This window comes from Thermobia domestica, chromosome 1 (genome assembly GCF_964235325.1).
Source record: "Thermobia domestica chromosome 1, izTheDome1.hap1.1, whole genome shotgun sequence".
NCBI classification, from domain to species: domain Eukaryota; kingdom Metazoa; phylum Arthropoda; class Insecta; order Zygentoma; family Lepismatidae; genus Thermobia; species Thermobia domestica.
In genome coordinates, this window is record NC_137454.1 from 279,810,879 (window position 1) to 279,825,723 (window position 14,845).

The following is a 14,845-nucleotide window of genomic DNA, read 5'->3' on the forward strand; positions in this document are numbered from 1 at the left end:
GAAATTTGAGAAGGAAATTCGACGCCAGAAGAAAAAAATTAATATGATAAACTATAGTCCAACCATTTTTTGCAAGAATAATATCCCGATATCTTAATTAGTGTCCACACAGGAGCGGATTAAACAAGTGACACACCCGTGTGTGCTACTTTGGCCACTTGGGCCACGGAGTATACATTTGATTAAATTTTCTTGACTACTAACTCGTGTTGTTGTTGTAGTTATAGTCTCGACTAATAATAGTATCGTTGTTGTAAACAATAACTTTATATGGAAAATTTTCTCTCCTTTTTACATCTTAGTTCCAACACTGCTGGTGAGAAATGCATGATGTTTCAAAATGAATTTTGGGGGTTTAAGTATTCGTAGTAATTATTACATTTTACGTACAATTATAAGCAATGCATCAAGTAAAAGAGCACCTCAAACAGTCTTTGCTACAAGTGTTCAATGTGAGATTCATTCGTCACACGGCACACATCTAGTCGATAGGCGAGAAAGGCCCGTAAACTTTTCGCATATGGCACAAACCACATTCAATTTAGGGGAGTCTCGTTTCAAGTGTACCATCTCCTGAGAATTTGCTGACGGCCAATACAAACATTATGAGTGTTCACATTTGCTCTTAGGTGAAATGTCGATTTGTCACTGAAGACGACACGATCCACAAAATCTTCATTGTTATGCAGCAATATTTTACTTGCGAAATTGGCACGTAAACCGTAGTCTGTAGGCTTTAGACCTGTAGCAACTGTAAACGATAAAGACGTAGTTGAAAGCGTCTCGTTAATATTCTTCACACAGACTGTTGCACTGTACAGATTCAGTCTATTAAAAACACAAAAAACTTTCTGCTCTCTAGTCTCCATGTTTGCAGCTTGCTCTTTCTAACGGCAGACAGAAGAAACAATGCATGTACATGCGTGCGTACAAAACTGTTTGAGTTACTCTTTCATTTGATATAATATTTATAATTCGAAGTTAATTGTAATAGATACTACAAAGTTTCAAAACCCTAATATTAATTTTGAAACACCCTCCATTACTTCAAATTGTGTCATCCTATGTTCATGTCTTTTATATACATATCATCAGGGCCGGTCCTAATCAATTTGTCGACCCATGCAATGGCATAATTTGCCGCCTCCTCCTTTCTCCAGAAAGAACGAATCTTAAAAGTCGTGATTTTAAGTATGCTACTCCAGCATGAACAACAAAAGGTGAGGGTAAGTGCAGTTGCACTCAGAAAGGCAATCCCGTTGTGTCTGTTTTTTTTTTAATATTAATCTATTATGTTAGTGAAAGATAAAGCAAACACACCTGCAGAGGAAAGATGGTAATCCTTTTTATAGAATTCACCATCGAGCTTCAATCTCAATGTATGAGTTTGCAATTCCAGTGCAACTAGCTCTTTTATCTTTATTTCTTGATTTCTGTTCTATATCTTTTAACATTTTTTTAAAAAACTTGTTTCTATCTTCAATGATAAGGAACTTGTTTCTGACAAAAACAAGACTAGTTGTCATATCAAAACTGTGATAACTTACTAAATGGAACAGATATTCACTACTATTCGAGAATTGAATTCTTGCATTTGGCAACAATCAAGCAATTTGTGCTCGGATTTATTCGACCATTTGCTTTAGCATTGTCCATGTGGCCTTAAACTAATGCAACCTAAACATAATTTATGAATGTAGTATTCAAATAGAAGGTCAGCTTAGTAAATGTAACTACCAACATCATGAAGTCTGTTTCCAACAAGAAATATTTAATTTAAATAATATACTTATGACAGATTTTGCCGGACCATCCAAACTTGCCGCTCCACGCAAATGCACGTGTTGCATATATGGTAGAACCGGCTCAGCATATCATATATATCTAGTCGACAAATTATTTATATATGACATTTAGAAAAATACTATTAGGCAAATTAGCATTAGTTTTTACCTTTAGGCAAGTTATTTGAATTTTATACTGTTTGTGATATTTCCTACTTATTAAAGGCCTGCTTTCACGAAAAAACAAAATTTCATTTCTACTTTTATTTCTTTGTTGATATTAATGAAAACTGCTGAAACCCGAATTGTTAATAGGTATGGTATTCTTGTAAATTCTAAAATATTTGTAGCGCATCAGTATCTAGCGTTTAATTTATGTTGCATTTTACGGTGATTATACCTACATAAAAATATTTCATACTTAAATAGACGTAAGATGCATTACAAATGACTATTTAAAAAAAAAAAACGAAATTGAGGAAAAAAACGAGATGCAATGTTTTTTTTTTCTAAAAAAAAGGGTACATTTCTGAAAAAATACGAACGTTTTTTTTTTCTATTTAGAACACTATTCACTCCCATACTAAAATTAGCTAACAACATGAGCGCAATTCTAATTTCAAACTGCACAAGTATTAATTTCCATAAAACGAAATAAAAAACCCGAGACGAAACAAGATTCATACGTTGATGTAGGGAGAAACTGAAACACACACAATGAAAAATAGAAACAAATGAATTAATATTACACAGAGATTCAGAAATGAGATAGAGAGTCAGAGAAGAGGAGAGAAGAACAAAAAGAATAGGAAGAACAGATAAAACTGTGGAATTCAAACGTAGTAAGAAAAGAACCTAACATTATAAAGTTCCCTTTCCAGAAATTCAACAGTAATATAGAAATAACGTTTATTTTTACATATTTTTTCAGAACATTCGAATATATAGAGGATGTTTTAAACATTCATTATGTCACTTTCATAATGGATAGCATACTCAATTTCAAGTAGAACTGTCCGAGACACTTCTAGGATAATGTCAAAAGTTCAACACACATGTTTTGTTTCCGCGTGGTTCGATCGCAAATTCGGTAGTGTTCATTGGACGTTCTGATCCAAAATACATTCTAATATACCCAATAGATAGCGTTGCTCATATCCTTCATTTCAGAATACTAATGCAAACTGAACAAAAAAATGATAGGAAAAAAAAGAAAGAAAGAAAGAAAGAAAGAGAAAACTGAAGAATGCTATTTTACTATTAAATTTCTATCAGAAATACTCCATATTAAAACTCCAAACTTTATCGTAATTAAAAGTTACAAATGTTCGAAAGAAAAAGATTATGCTCCTAATAGAGGTAGCATAAACGTGAATAAAACTCTTTGAATTATAGGATGGAAACAAATTTTGTGTCGAACTAGTATAAATAAAATTTTGTTTTCAAATAAGCAAAGAGGTTACTATTTTCTAGTCTTTTCTGAAGATTTATCTGTTCCGAACACTCAGCATTGATTTAATCACTTCCGGAAATAACGTAATTTGCACAGATAGAATGAACACGCTAAGAGCTCAAACGGATTATTGTGTAAGTGGGATGATGTTGGTTAGATTATAGACCACCACTGGATCGAGAATTGAAATCCTTAGGGACCCGGTAATTCGACTGAAACTCGGTAACCCAGAGGATAAAAAAGAGATTTTACTTATTCCCTTGCGTTTAAACAGTATTTCTGCCGGAGATGACCAAGACTGGAGATGTTATCTCCAGAGCTCGAAAAACACGACGCCGACAAACCCAGTTATTACTTACAAATATTACTTACTTTAGTCTGATCTTTAGAACGAACCAAAGTGAACAACGAAACTCATTTATTCGACGCCTAGAGAGAAATTAGTGCCCACTAATAAAGGAAAAACATACAACCCAGCAAAAAAGAGAGAAATAAAACATATTTTGCAGTAATTTTGCCGCGCAAGTTCAAAAGTACGCAAATAATAATAATAATAATAATAATAATAATAATAATAATAATAAATGATCACATTCACAGTATAGTTGTCTATGATTATTATTATTGTTATTATTATTATTATTATTATTATTATTATTATTATTATTATTATTATTATTATTATTATTATTATTATTATTATTATTACTATTATTATTATTACTATTATCATCAATTACTCGGTTCGTTGGGTTAAATTGAGAAAAAATAGTAATATGTTCCGTTACTCAGTCACCTCAGTATTACTAAAGCGCTGTTTGATATCTGTCATTTTCGATGAGTTTTATAGATCTCCTCCCCACCCTATGTTGTGGGGCACGGCATCTGTTCATCTCAGCGAGCCAGAAAACTATAAATTCGACACTGATATTGGTTATATGGATCATTTTTATTTGTCTCCCCATCCTCCAAGTTGGGGAGCTGAATTCGGATTTAAATAGCATCAGATGTTTTACTGTTAATCTCAGCAACTCCCAAAATTAAAGATTCGCCGCTAATACCGGACATTTTTCGTTCTTTTTTAAATGTCACTCCTCTTTCCATTCTCTTATGCTACACCGTTAATGTGATGTGACAGAAACCATCTCAGGTTCGAACTTCATCTAGGTTGAAAATTTGATCGACATTGGTTTCGAGGTTCCAGAGTTATTAAGTTTTATTTATTTTTATATATTACCCTCTCCCATTCCTCTTCCCAAGTTCTCCCGTGAAAGTGAAATGACAAAAATCATCTCAGGCCCAAACCTCACGTATATTAAAAATTAGATCGAGATTGATCCATAGTTTCACGACTTATCAATTTCTATTTATGTTTTAACTCCACCCTCTCTCAATCCTTAGTTATGTCGTCAAAGTAAATAAACAAATACCATCTTAGCCCCCAACCTCATCTATATTGAAAATTTAATCGAGATCGGTCGGGTTGTTCAAGAGTGATGAAGTCACAAAGACAGTCACTTTAACTTTCAGTTTTTTAAAGATATATCTCCCTCTCTTCGTCCCCTACGTTGCATCGTCAAACTGAAATGATAAAAATCGTCAAAGATCCGAACTTTATCTATGTTGAAAGTTTTATAGAGATCGGTCTGGTGGTTCAAGAGTTATTACGTTTCATTCATTTTTATATATCAACCTTCCTCCCCTCCTCCTTCCCCTAAGTTCCCCGTTAAAATGAAATGATAAAGAAACCTTCCCAAGCCCGAACCTTATCAATATTGAAAATTTGATCGAGATCAGTCGGGTGGTTCAAGAGATTAGGAGAAAGAAAAATAGTTACTTTCAATTTTATAATATAGGTTATTATTATTATTATTATTATTATTATTATTATTATTATTATTATTATTATTATTTGCGTACTTTTGAACTTGCACTGTGAAATTACTGCAAAATATGTTTTATTTCTCTTTTTTCGTCGATTGTATGTTTTTCCTTTATTAGTGGGCACTATTTTCTCTCTAGGCCGTCGAATAAATGAATTTCGCTGTGCACTTTGGTGCAAATAACGTTACAGGAAGAAGCCGGTTCGCTCCAAAGATCAGTGCAAAAGTAAGTAATATTTGGCTTCCAATTTTACGTGGCATGATAGTGTAGGGGTAAAGTAATGGCCTTATTGTGACGATGTGCAGGTCTCTTTCTGTTTACTTAGCTCGTTAATTTCCACATTTTATTGAGAACTGTTCACGCTATATCTTAGCGGGTGTCACGAAAGAAGTATACCTAAATTACCCATGATTTTCATGGGAAAAAGTGGTTTAATCTAGGGGAATGACAACATTATTTATAAAAAGTAAGTTTATTACGTAACTAAAATTGTAATATACAACATTTAATTGAGAAATTCACAAGAGTTATTTGGTATCTGATGGTTTATTTGATAGTTATATATTTTAATATAGATTGATTAACAGGCAAGTTATTCAAATATTTAAGTTATTCGAGATAGAAGATGATATACTTATATGCGACAACAGTTCTTATCCTGGAAAGTTTTACGGTAGGTAGACAAATCATTTTCAAGTACCGCATGACATCTCTAAACTTGAATTTTATGATGCAACAAGGGCTTATACATGCCTTATGGTAGTATTCTTGTAGCTCTTAGAAACTTTGACGATGATTCTGTCTGCTCACAACCGACGTCTCGAACCTATGCACCTCTGGACCTCGGAACTTCTGAACTTCTGAACACCCGTTTGAGACCTTGAAGTCCTTTTATATATTTTTTCGAGGCACACACCCAAGCCTTATATCCGTCAGTGCACCCGTTCTATCATCTCCACAAATATGGAAACTTATTGCTCTTTTGCATTCTGATTGGCTCTTAGAGACTGCCGCACCCAACATACGTGGCGTGACACATATATACACGTGTACTGTCACAGCCGGAAGAATTCAATAGCATGATTTGTAGATTTATCCATAGATTCTTAACTATTTAACCAATTTCCGCTTATTAATGCGGCGTCACGTTGCCAAAATCATGATTAATGTATCCTGTATGAAGATTATGAGTAATCTTCGACAAGTAAACTTCCTACAAAATTGCGCAGCAATAGCAACATCAGTCACCTTCAGAAAGTTTTACGTACTTCCTTTCTCTGTTACTAGCTTGCAGCAAGGCAAGAGAGAAAAAGATCTTTTAAAATGCATATTAATTCAAAATGATCTTTTCAATTCCTTCAATAAAGAGCAATGTAACCATATTTTTGGATCCAGCGTCACATTATGAACAATACAATGATCTAACAGGTTCAAATCTTGTTCACGCCAAACTTAGTTTTTTTACAAAGTGTTTGTAAAGAATCGACTTATCATCCTAGATAAGCAGTACATAAGAATCTGGAAGCAAACACCTGAATCATGATAGAAACGATTTACGAATTTTAGTTGGGAAAGGGCAAGGGAATTACCAGGACATTCCAAAGACATCATTGATTTGCAATATATACTTTTCGTGTCATCGTTCTCAGAAAGAACAACTACACCACTTGTTAAACAAAGTTTGGCTAAAGAAATTGGTGGTGTAGTGGTAACGTACTAGACTTCCAAATGAGAAACATTGGTTTTATTCCCAATCAGGTAGTGTGATTTTTTCGCATAAAATAATGACTGCAAACAGAGATTCATCTTCTGATGCAGAACTTACAAGGCATCACTGGCTATAGTTCGGGTAAACATTGTGTGCGTTCTACATCATACACTGTAAGGATAAGTATGTTTTATATTTTTGTTCGTCCCTCTCTCTCTCTTTCTTGACGTTCTCCTATCCTGTCTTTGTATCTTTCACTTCTACCCCCCCCCCCACATACGCACTTCATGTTCCAAAGTTAAAACGGAGCAAGAGCCCGATATACCTGGTCTAGAGAATCTAATTAACTCAGAACTTCCACGTCGTGTTTTTCGTGCTCTGGAGATAACATCTCCAGTCCTGGTCATCTCTGACAGAATTACTGATTAAACGCAAGGGAATAAGTAAAATCTCCTTTTTATAATCTGAGTTACCCAGTCTCCGTCGAATTACCGTGTCACTAAGCATTTCAATCGTCAATCCACTGGTGATCTATAACTTTACTAATATTATCCGCTTGAGCTCTTAGCGTGTTCATTCTATCTGTGCAAAATATGTTACTTTCGAAAAAGATGAAATCAATGCTGGATGTTACGAACAGATAAATCTTCAGAAAACCTGTTTAGTTATTTAAAAACAAAATTTTACTTATACTAGTAAGACACAAAATTTGTTTCTATCCTATAATTCAATGTGTTTTATTCACGTTGAAAATTGAGACAAGCTATATTTCTCAGAAGCATAAACTTTTCCTTTCGAGCATATGTAACTTTTCATTACGATACAGTTTGGACTTTTAATATAGAGTATTTCTGATAGAAATTTAACCCTTTTCTTGGCAATGTATACTTTGGGATACATAGTGTTTTGAATATTTTTGGTTACTTTGTGATTACATATTCTTCGCAATGTATCCTATGGGATACATCACGTCACAGCCTTGTCTAAATAAAACATGTAAATAAAGTGTGCTATTATGTCTTATTTTACAACTATTATGCCGTATTTTTTCTGAACAACGCAAGTCATTTTGCCAGCAAAAGGGTTAACAGTAAAATAGCATTCTTCAATATTCTCTTTCTTTCTTTCTTTCTTTTTCTTTTCGTTTCGTAGTTTTCAGTTTGCATTAGTCTGAAATGGAGGATATGACCAACGCTATCTATCGGATATATTAGAATGTATTTTGGGTCAGTACGTCCAATGAACACTACCGAATTTGCAATCGAACCACGCGGAAACAAAGCATGTGTATTAAACTTCTGGCATTATCCTAGAAGTGTCTCGGACAGTTCTACTTGAAATCGAGTATGCTATCCATTATGAAAGTAACATAATGAATGTTTAAAACATCCTCTATATATTCGAATAGTTCTGAAAAAATATGTAAAAACAAACGTTATTTCTATATTACTGTTGGATTCTGGAAAGGTAACTTTATAATGTTAGGTTCTTTCCTTACTACGTTTGAATTCCACAGTTTTATCTGTTCTTCCTCTTCTTTTTGTTATCTCCTTTTCTCTGTCTCTCTGTCTCTTTCTCTCTCTCTTTCTCTCTCTCTCTCTCTCTGCCTCATTTCTGAATCTCTGTGTAATAGACATACATTAGTTTCAATTTATCATTGTGTGTGTTTCAGTTTCTCCCTACATCAACTTACGAACCTTGTTTCGTCTCGGTTTTGTTATTTCATTTTATGGAAACTAAGATTTGTCTACTTTGAAATTAGAATTTCGCTCATGTTGTTAGCTAATTTTACTATGGGAGAGAAGAAAGCTAGGGACAGAGGGGGTGACTTTACCTGATAAGATTGTGGGATAAGAAGGTGTATATTCGGTGGCCTAACTGCATGGTGTTAGCTGTCGCAATTTTTTTTTGATGCGAAATGTACAAGCTCTTCGGGTCTCCCTTTTGCAATGCACACACGTGCTATGCTTTTAGAAATACAAAAGATATAGAAATCTTATCTACATGGTTTATTTTCGATTGCCGAAAATGGATTCTGCTACGTGAAGTTGCCACCGCCATACGAGCCCGAAGGGGAGGGGAGGTTGGGGCTCGGCCCCCTTGGCCCACGAAAATGTATACGTAATATAGCAGACCATGTATATTAAATACCAGACGTAATATAGAACCCATAAAAAAAGCCCCCTGCAATTTTTTCGGCCGCCCCTGCCCACCGCCTATTTTGTTTATGGTATAAATTTTTTATTAGGTCCTGAACAAACGAAAATTTTATTAGAACAGTCGTGAACAAACGATCTGCATGGTTTAATTTCCAAATTCTGAAAATGAGTTGTGGTGTGTGTGTATGTATGTGTGTATGTAGGTTTATCTCGGCATAAAAAAGGGTTCTGCGAACTCGAAATATTGTAACAATCGGTTCGCCCAAACCGGTGCAAACCGCCTGAATAGCACCACTGGATATGACTTCTAAAAGTTTATTAAGAACTTTGTAGTGCGTAATGTGCTATATTTGAAGCCGTAGTTAACTAGCATGGAAATATTTATAACATTTATGCCTACAAATTTTCAATGTATACAACAATTTCCTATGCGTTTCAGTTCCTTTTGTCTCCCACATATGCTTTCTCTACACGATGCAGCCCAGCTCACCCAACACCTTACCATTGTAAATATTTATGAAGTCCTTCGAGAGGCTAAGAAAACCGGAACTCCAGATATAGAAAGATTGCCCCATAAATTCTAGCAGCATTACTGGGAGTGATTGGGCCCCATCTCTAGCTTACTGTTTAATATGTATTTAAGTGGAGCCGGTTTTGTCAGCAATGTAGCGATTTTCATATTAATCCCGAAAACATCTCAATCCCAACAAACTGTACGCGATTTTTGGACTATATTGGTCTTACAGTCAATCTCAAGTTATTTACCGAAACCATGGCAAAATGTTTGAAAGGTTCTCTGATGCGATACATTAATCCATACCAATCTTCTATCCACCCTTTCATAATTTCCCATACACTTTGAGATCCTTACACGACGTATTTAAATTGGTTTGGTTCGAAAAGTAAGAGCAGGTGCCTTCACTATAGATTTTGAAAAAGCTTAGCTTGGGATCATGGTTATTTATTGGAGGTGATAGAAGCATGGCACTTTCCTACCCAAGTTTGCAACTTATTGCGTCGTCTGTATATGTCACTTACTTTTCAACTAGATATTAATTTTCACTTATCAAATGTTACCCTAATTTGCCATAGCACATGTCAGGGATGTAGCTTGTACACATATTTAAGTGTCTCAAACGGTGGTTAGCAAGCCCACTACACTGTTCAAGATAAGAACAATTCCGAATAGAGTGATTTTGTTGTAGATGAATCGCAAAGAGTAGAGCTATTGAAAACATCTCGTTATATTCTGAAACAAGGTATATTGAACATAGTGAACCGTTCTCAATCCTCTCCTGTACAGATATTTCTCCTGTACAGATAGAACTCCTTCAGAATCATGAACTTCTTCACGATCTGTTTTTGGCAGATCTTTTCCACGTTACTCCAGTGCTTCCTTACTTCACCACATCACATTGTATAAGAGCGACTCCTTATTCCTTGATATTTAATCGTGGAATGCTCTTGTCTACCAATCGTAATTCTTCATCTACCCACTGTCATTGTAATGTCTTTTTAGTTTCACTGTCATACCTACCACTTGTCAGATTTGTGATACGTGCGACTCGTTTATTTGTGAGTGTTTTCTTGTATATATTAGCCAGTGTTCAGTTTTTAGCTTCATACAATTTAACATTCAGAAGTCATCTTGAAGAAATATTTAAAATAAAATTTACAAAACCTATTCTAAAGAAAAGCAAAAATTTAGCAAATATTCTCAAAGACCAAGTACTCTACTCTATTATTCTTGATTATCTGGGATACTGCCTATGTTAAGCAACTTTATGTAAAATTACCATTTGCAAACAAAAATATTGTTGAATTCGGAAACAATTCTATATTTTCTTGATGATATCCTGCGGTCGATAGTTTTATTTTTGATATTGTATCATGAAACTGTCAAAGGGCCCTGCCGATATCTCTCGTCTCAGCCCGCATAAATACTAACACTATTTAAGACAAATAACCAACTTAGGTGATTACTTTTGGAGATTTTATAATGTAGAATTAAAATTTATTACACTTTGTATGCATTATGTTGCGTTTTATTTATAAAAAACAGAGTAACACTTATGGAGCGGATGGGTGGTAACACGAATATGTTTCACAGTGGTAGAAGATCGTATGTAAACACGAATACAAAACGTTACAACATGCAAACAACCGATATAAACAACTGGAAAAAATATTTGTAATATAGATTGAATAATCAAGAAGTTTGATACAAATGCAAGTTCATTATGTTCTAGTTCAAAATTTATCGTTGTTGTGTGATAAATGAAGTCAATTATAAAAGTGCTACTTTTGCTCGGGGTGCTAGTTGTCTGAAGTGAAAAATATAAATTACATATATTTGCTGTACGCTTAGTACATCAATTTCTTCTCATAAAGTTTTTAACATTAATAATTTTATTCTTTCAGAGGTTCACCATGCTTGATATATATGAAGGTAATGTGTTTTATCATCACGATGGTTCTAAAGTGTTGAAGGATGAGGCTTTTCTAACTGTATCCGACTCTAGCAATTCTTTGTACAAAATACAAGGAGTAGACACGCCAATAAGCACACCGACAGTAAGTATTGGATTACGTTTATGTTTTTGTTCTTTTTCCTTATTCTCTTCGAGGGGGTAAAGACATAAAATCACTCAAAATCTTAAACACCCAGGTGTAAAGAATCGAAAAGATGTTTAAATATTGGACCAGCCAGATTGTTAAAATTAACTTTAATTCCTGAGCTTGTTTTACCCTTTTGCTCGTGACTGTATCTTTCGTATGTATATCGAAGTACATATCTCTTATTATGGCAGATTTTGACCTTTGACCCTTAGGACCGGCCTAAGGCTGTGTGTTGCTAAGTGGTAAGACCCGTACATACTCTTAGAGACGCCTGTAACTGTCTAAGACTGGAAGTTCTCATGGGAACTGGTTTGTTGCCAAAGGCCTTCGAATTTGACCTTAGGTTGCCACGCACTAGGTATCATGGTAGAGGTTTGTCAGACTCTATCGAATTTAGCCTTAGGATCCCACGTGAAATTGATTTGTTGCTAAGAGGTTATGGCGTTTCATGATTATTCTTCTTTGACAAAAGTAATGAGTCTCGATTTTTGTTACATTTTTTTTTTTTTTTTGACAAAGTCACTTTTTGTCGAAGATACTGCTTCACATGATATGTGTGTGTGTGTTTGAAACTTGTATAGGAAATATGTGAGTGTAGTCTTCAATGAGAAGTGCTCAAGTGTGTTTAAATGCGCTCATTCAACTATAACTGAAAGAGAATTTGTTTCTGTAACTGTATATTAAAATAGGTAAGTCTTACGTTTCATGATTAAACTTATCATCATATATCGTAATAATACGTGTACTGGATTCGAACAAACGATTTACTCAGACATGTATCAAAAAATAATGATCGTACGATTGTTCATGAAAAAAGTCCTTCTCTTTGTTGTACATCACAGAATGATAAGTACATTACATAATGAATGAATGACATTGAATTAAAAAGAAAGACATAAGTATACATACGAACGTTGTGCAGTTACAAGAATACAATATAAGACTACTGAGTACCTGATTGAGTTTTGTTGTTGTTTCATATTTCATTGATAATAAAATCCGTTCTCAGCTGGCGTGTGAGCTAACGTCTGGAGAGATGTCTGAAACCAGATAAGTTCGGGTGACCGCTAAACGAAAAGACGCATCACTTGTTGTATGTTAAAAATAATAATATGAATGAAGCTGTGTGTGTTTGTGTGTTTTAGCTTTGTGGTGGACAAACACCGTGAATGGGTTTTCTCGGGGTTCTCCCGTTTCCTCCCACTTTCTTCATTCCACCATTTCACTCATATCTCATCATCACCGTCTCCTTTAGCCTAACCGGCATAACCGTGGGACGTAAAACTTAAAGACTTCATTTCATTTTTGTGTTTTAGCTTTGATAATATCAAATGATAGATAATATTAAGCTGAAAGCATTAGGCAAAACCCCTGCACAAACTCAGTTTTTTGTTTCTGGCACCTCACGTACCAAACATGAATGTTCTAACATTGAACAACAGTCTCCCTGTTCTTATGTAATATAAATAAAATAAAAGTCTGTCTGTCTGTTTGTCTGTATGCCGCCTGGGGACCAGATAAGTGAACCGAAAGTTATGAAAATTTGATCAGAGTCTCAGATCTAGATGAAGCGTTTTTTTTTCAACATTTGGGTAAACTCGAGTTCACGTTTCTTCCAAATTTATCCTCATGAGTTAAGGAACACCCCTAATAGAGGGTGGGTTATCAAAACATGTAAAAAATAATACTGCAAAACGGTCGATATTAGTGTCAAATCCATAGTTTTCGTAGTCGCTGAGATTAATGGTGAAACTCCAATCGCATTCAGTGCATTTGATTGTGGGTTTGGGTGGTTTCCCGGGGTGGGGTGTCAAGACGTAAAAAATAATTCAAAAATGATCGATATTAGTGTCAAATCCACAGTTTTCGAGGTCGCTGAACTCAATTGTAAATTCAAGTTCATGTTACATAAATAGAATGATCGAACAAGTGATCCGAATCACCAAAGGTAAGCACACTCTATCAATCAGATACCTTGCTCCGTAAGAGAGACTGATGAAGTCTCTCATTTTAACGCCCCACAAATATTCCCTTTACGCTAAGGGGACACATGATTAAGGCAAGTGAATGATGATGGAATACAATGTGGAAAGAGAGTACCCCGAGAAAATTCACGGATACCATGTTGTCCTCCATAAGTTTACTCGCTCGGAGATCGAAGCAATGACCCTAAACACCAGAGGTAAGCACTCTCTATCATTGAGACACCGTGCCCCGTAAGAGAGAGAGAGAGAGATGAAATCATTCAGTTTAATGTCCCACAAATATGCCCTTTTACGCTAAGTGGAAGTCAATAATGTTATAAATAGTTGATGTAACCATTTTATGTTGAATATCTACTTCTAATAGCACCATTTCGTTGAGTTTCAGGGGGGAAAGCAGAGAACAGATGTAGGTCAAGTTTATTTTTTAGCTTAAGATCATGGTGGCTCAGTGATAGACTAGAGCGCTTAGATCTATTGTATAGTGTCCTTAGTTTGATCTATTGCAAGTAAGTTTGTGCTGATATAACGTCCCGTGATTATATATGTCCTTTCGCTAAAGAACACAATGATTAAAGCAAGTGAATGATGGTGAAAGAAAGTGAGAGGAAACGGGAGTACTCCGTGATACAGTTGTAGAAAAATGACTGATATTACTGTTGAATTCATAGTTCTCGCGGTCGCTGAGATCAGTAATGAAACTCCATTCGCATTCATCCCATTCGACTACCGTTGGGACTAGGGATAGCGTGATATGTAAAATAATAATAATAATCCAAAACGGCTAATCCATAGTTTTCGTGGTCGCTGAGATTAATGGTGAAACTCAAGTTCACGTTAACTTTAAAATTTATATTGTAAAACTTTGTGTATTTTTGTCTCATATATAAGGAAGAGGTAGAGCTGTTAATAAAAAGAGCGTCCGGAATCGAACTCCCACTACCAGTTTTATTATAAAATCCACTATAAAGTATTTGTACAAATATACTATACAATCTGATCTCTATTTCAAAAGGTAAGTAAAAGGTAGTCTTTGACCGAGTGGTCGCAGACAGGTTCTTCAACAGAGCCCCGTAGCAGGCTAAGAAGAGTGGAGTTAAGGAACCAATGCTCCGTAGCAAGCAAAGGCAGGTTAAGTTGCCAATAGAGCCCGTAGCAGGCTAAGCGGCTGAAGTTGGGATTCCCAGACAGAGCCCCGTAGCAGGCTAAGCCAGGAGATACGATAGGCGTAGTCCCGTAGCAGACTCGAGGCCTGG

General features: G+C 35.2%; 1 protein-coding gene across 6 annotated transcripts in view; it reads left to right on the plus strand.

Moving 5' to 3' along the window:
• LOC145661112 (extracellular matrix organizing protein FRAS1-like) overlaps nucleotides 1-14,845 on the plus strand; it is a 3,375,101-nt gene that overhangs the window by 2,214,313 nt on the left and 1,145,943 nt on the right. For all 6 annotated transcript variants that reach the window (XM_081726561.1, XM_081726566.1, XM_081726573.1 and 3 more), the window contains one exon: nucleotides 11,410-11,562. In XM_081726561.1, coding sequence (XP_081582687.1) covers nucleotides 11,410-11,562 — 153 coding nt within the window. The remainder of the gene's footprint in view (nucleotides 1-11,409; nucleotides 11,563-14,845) is intronic.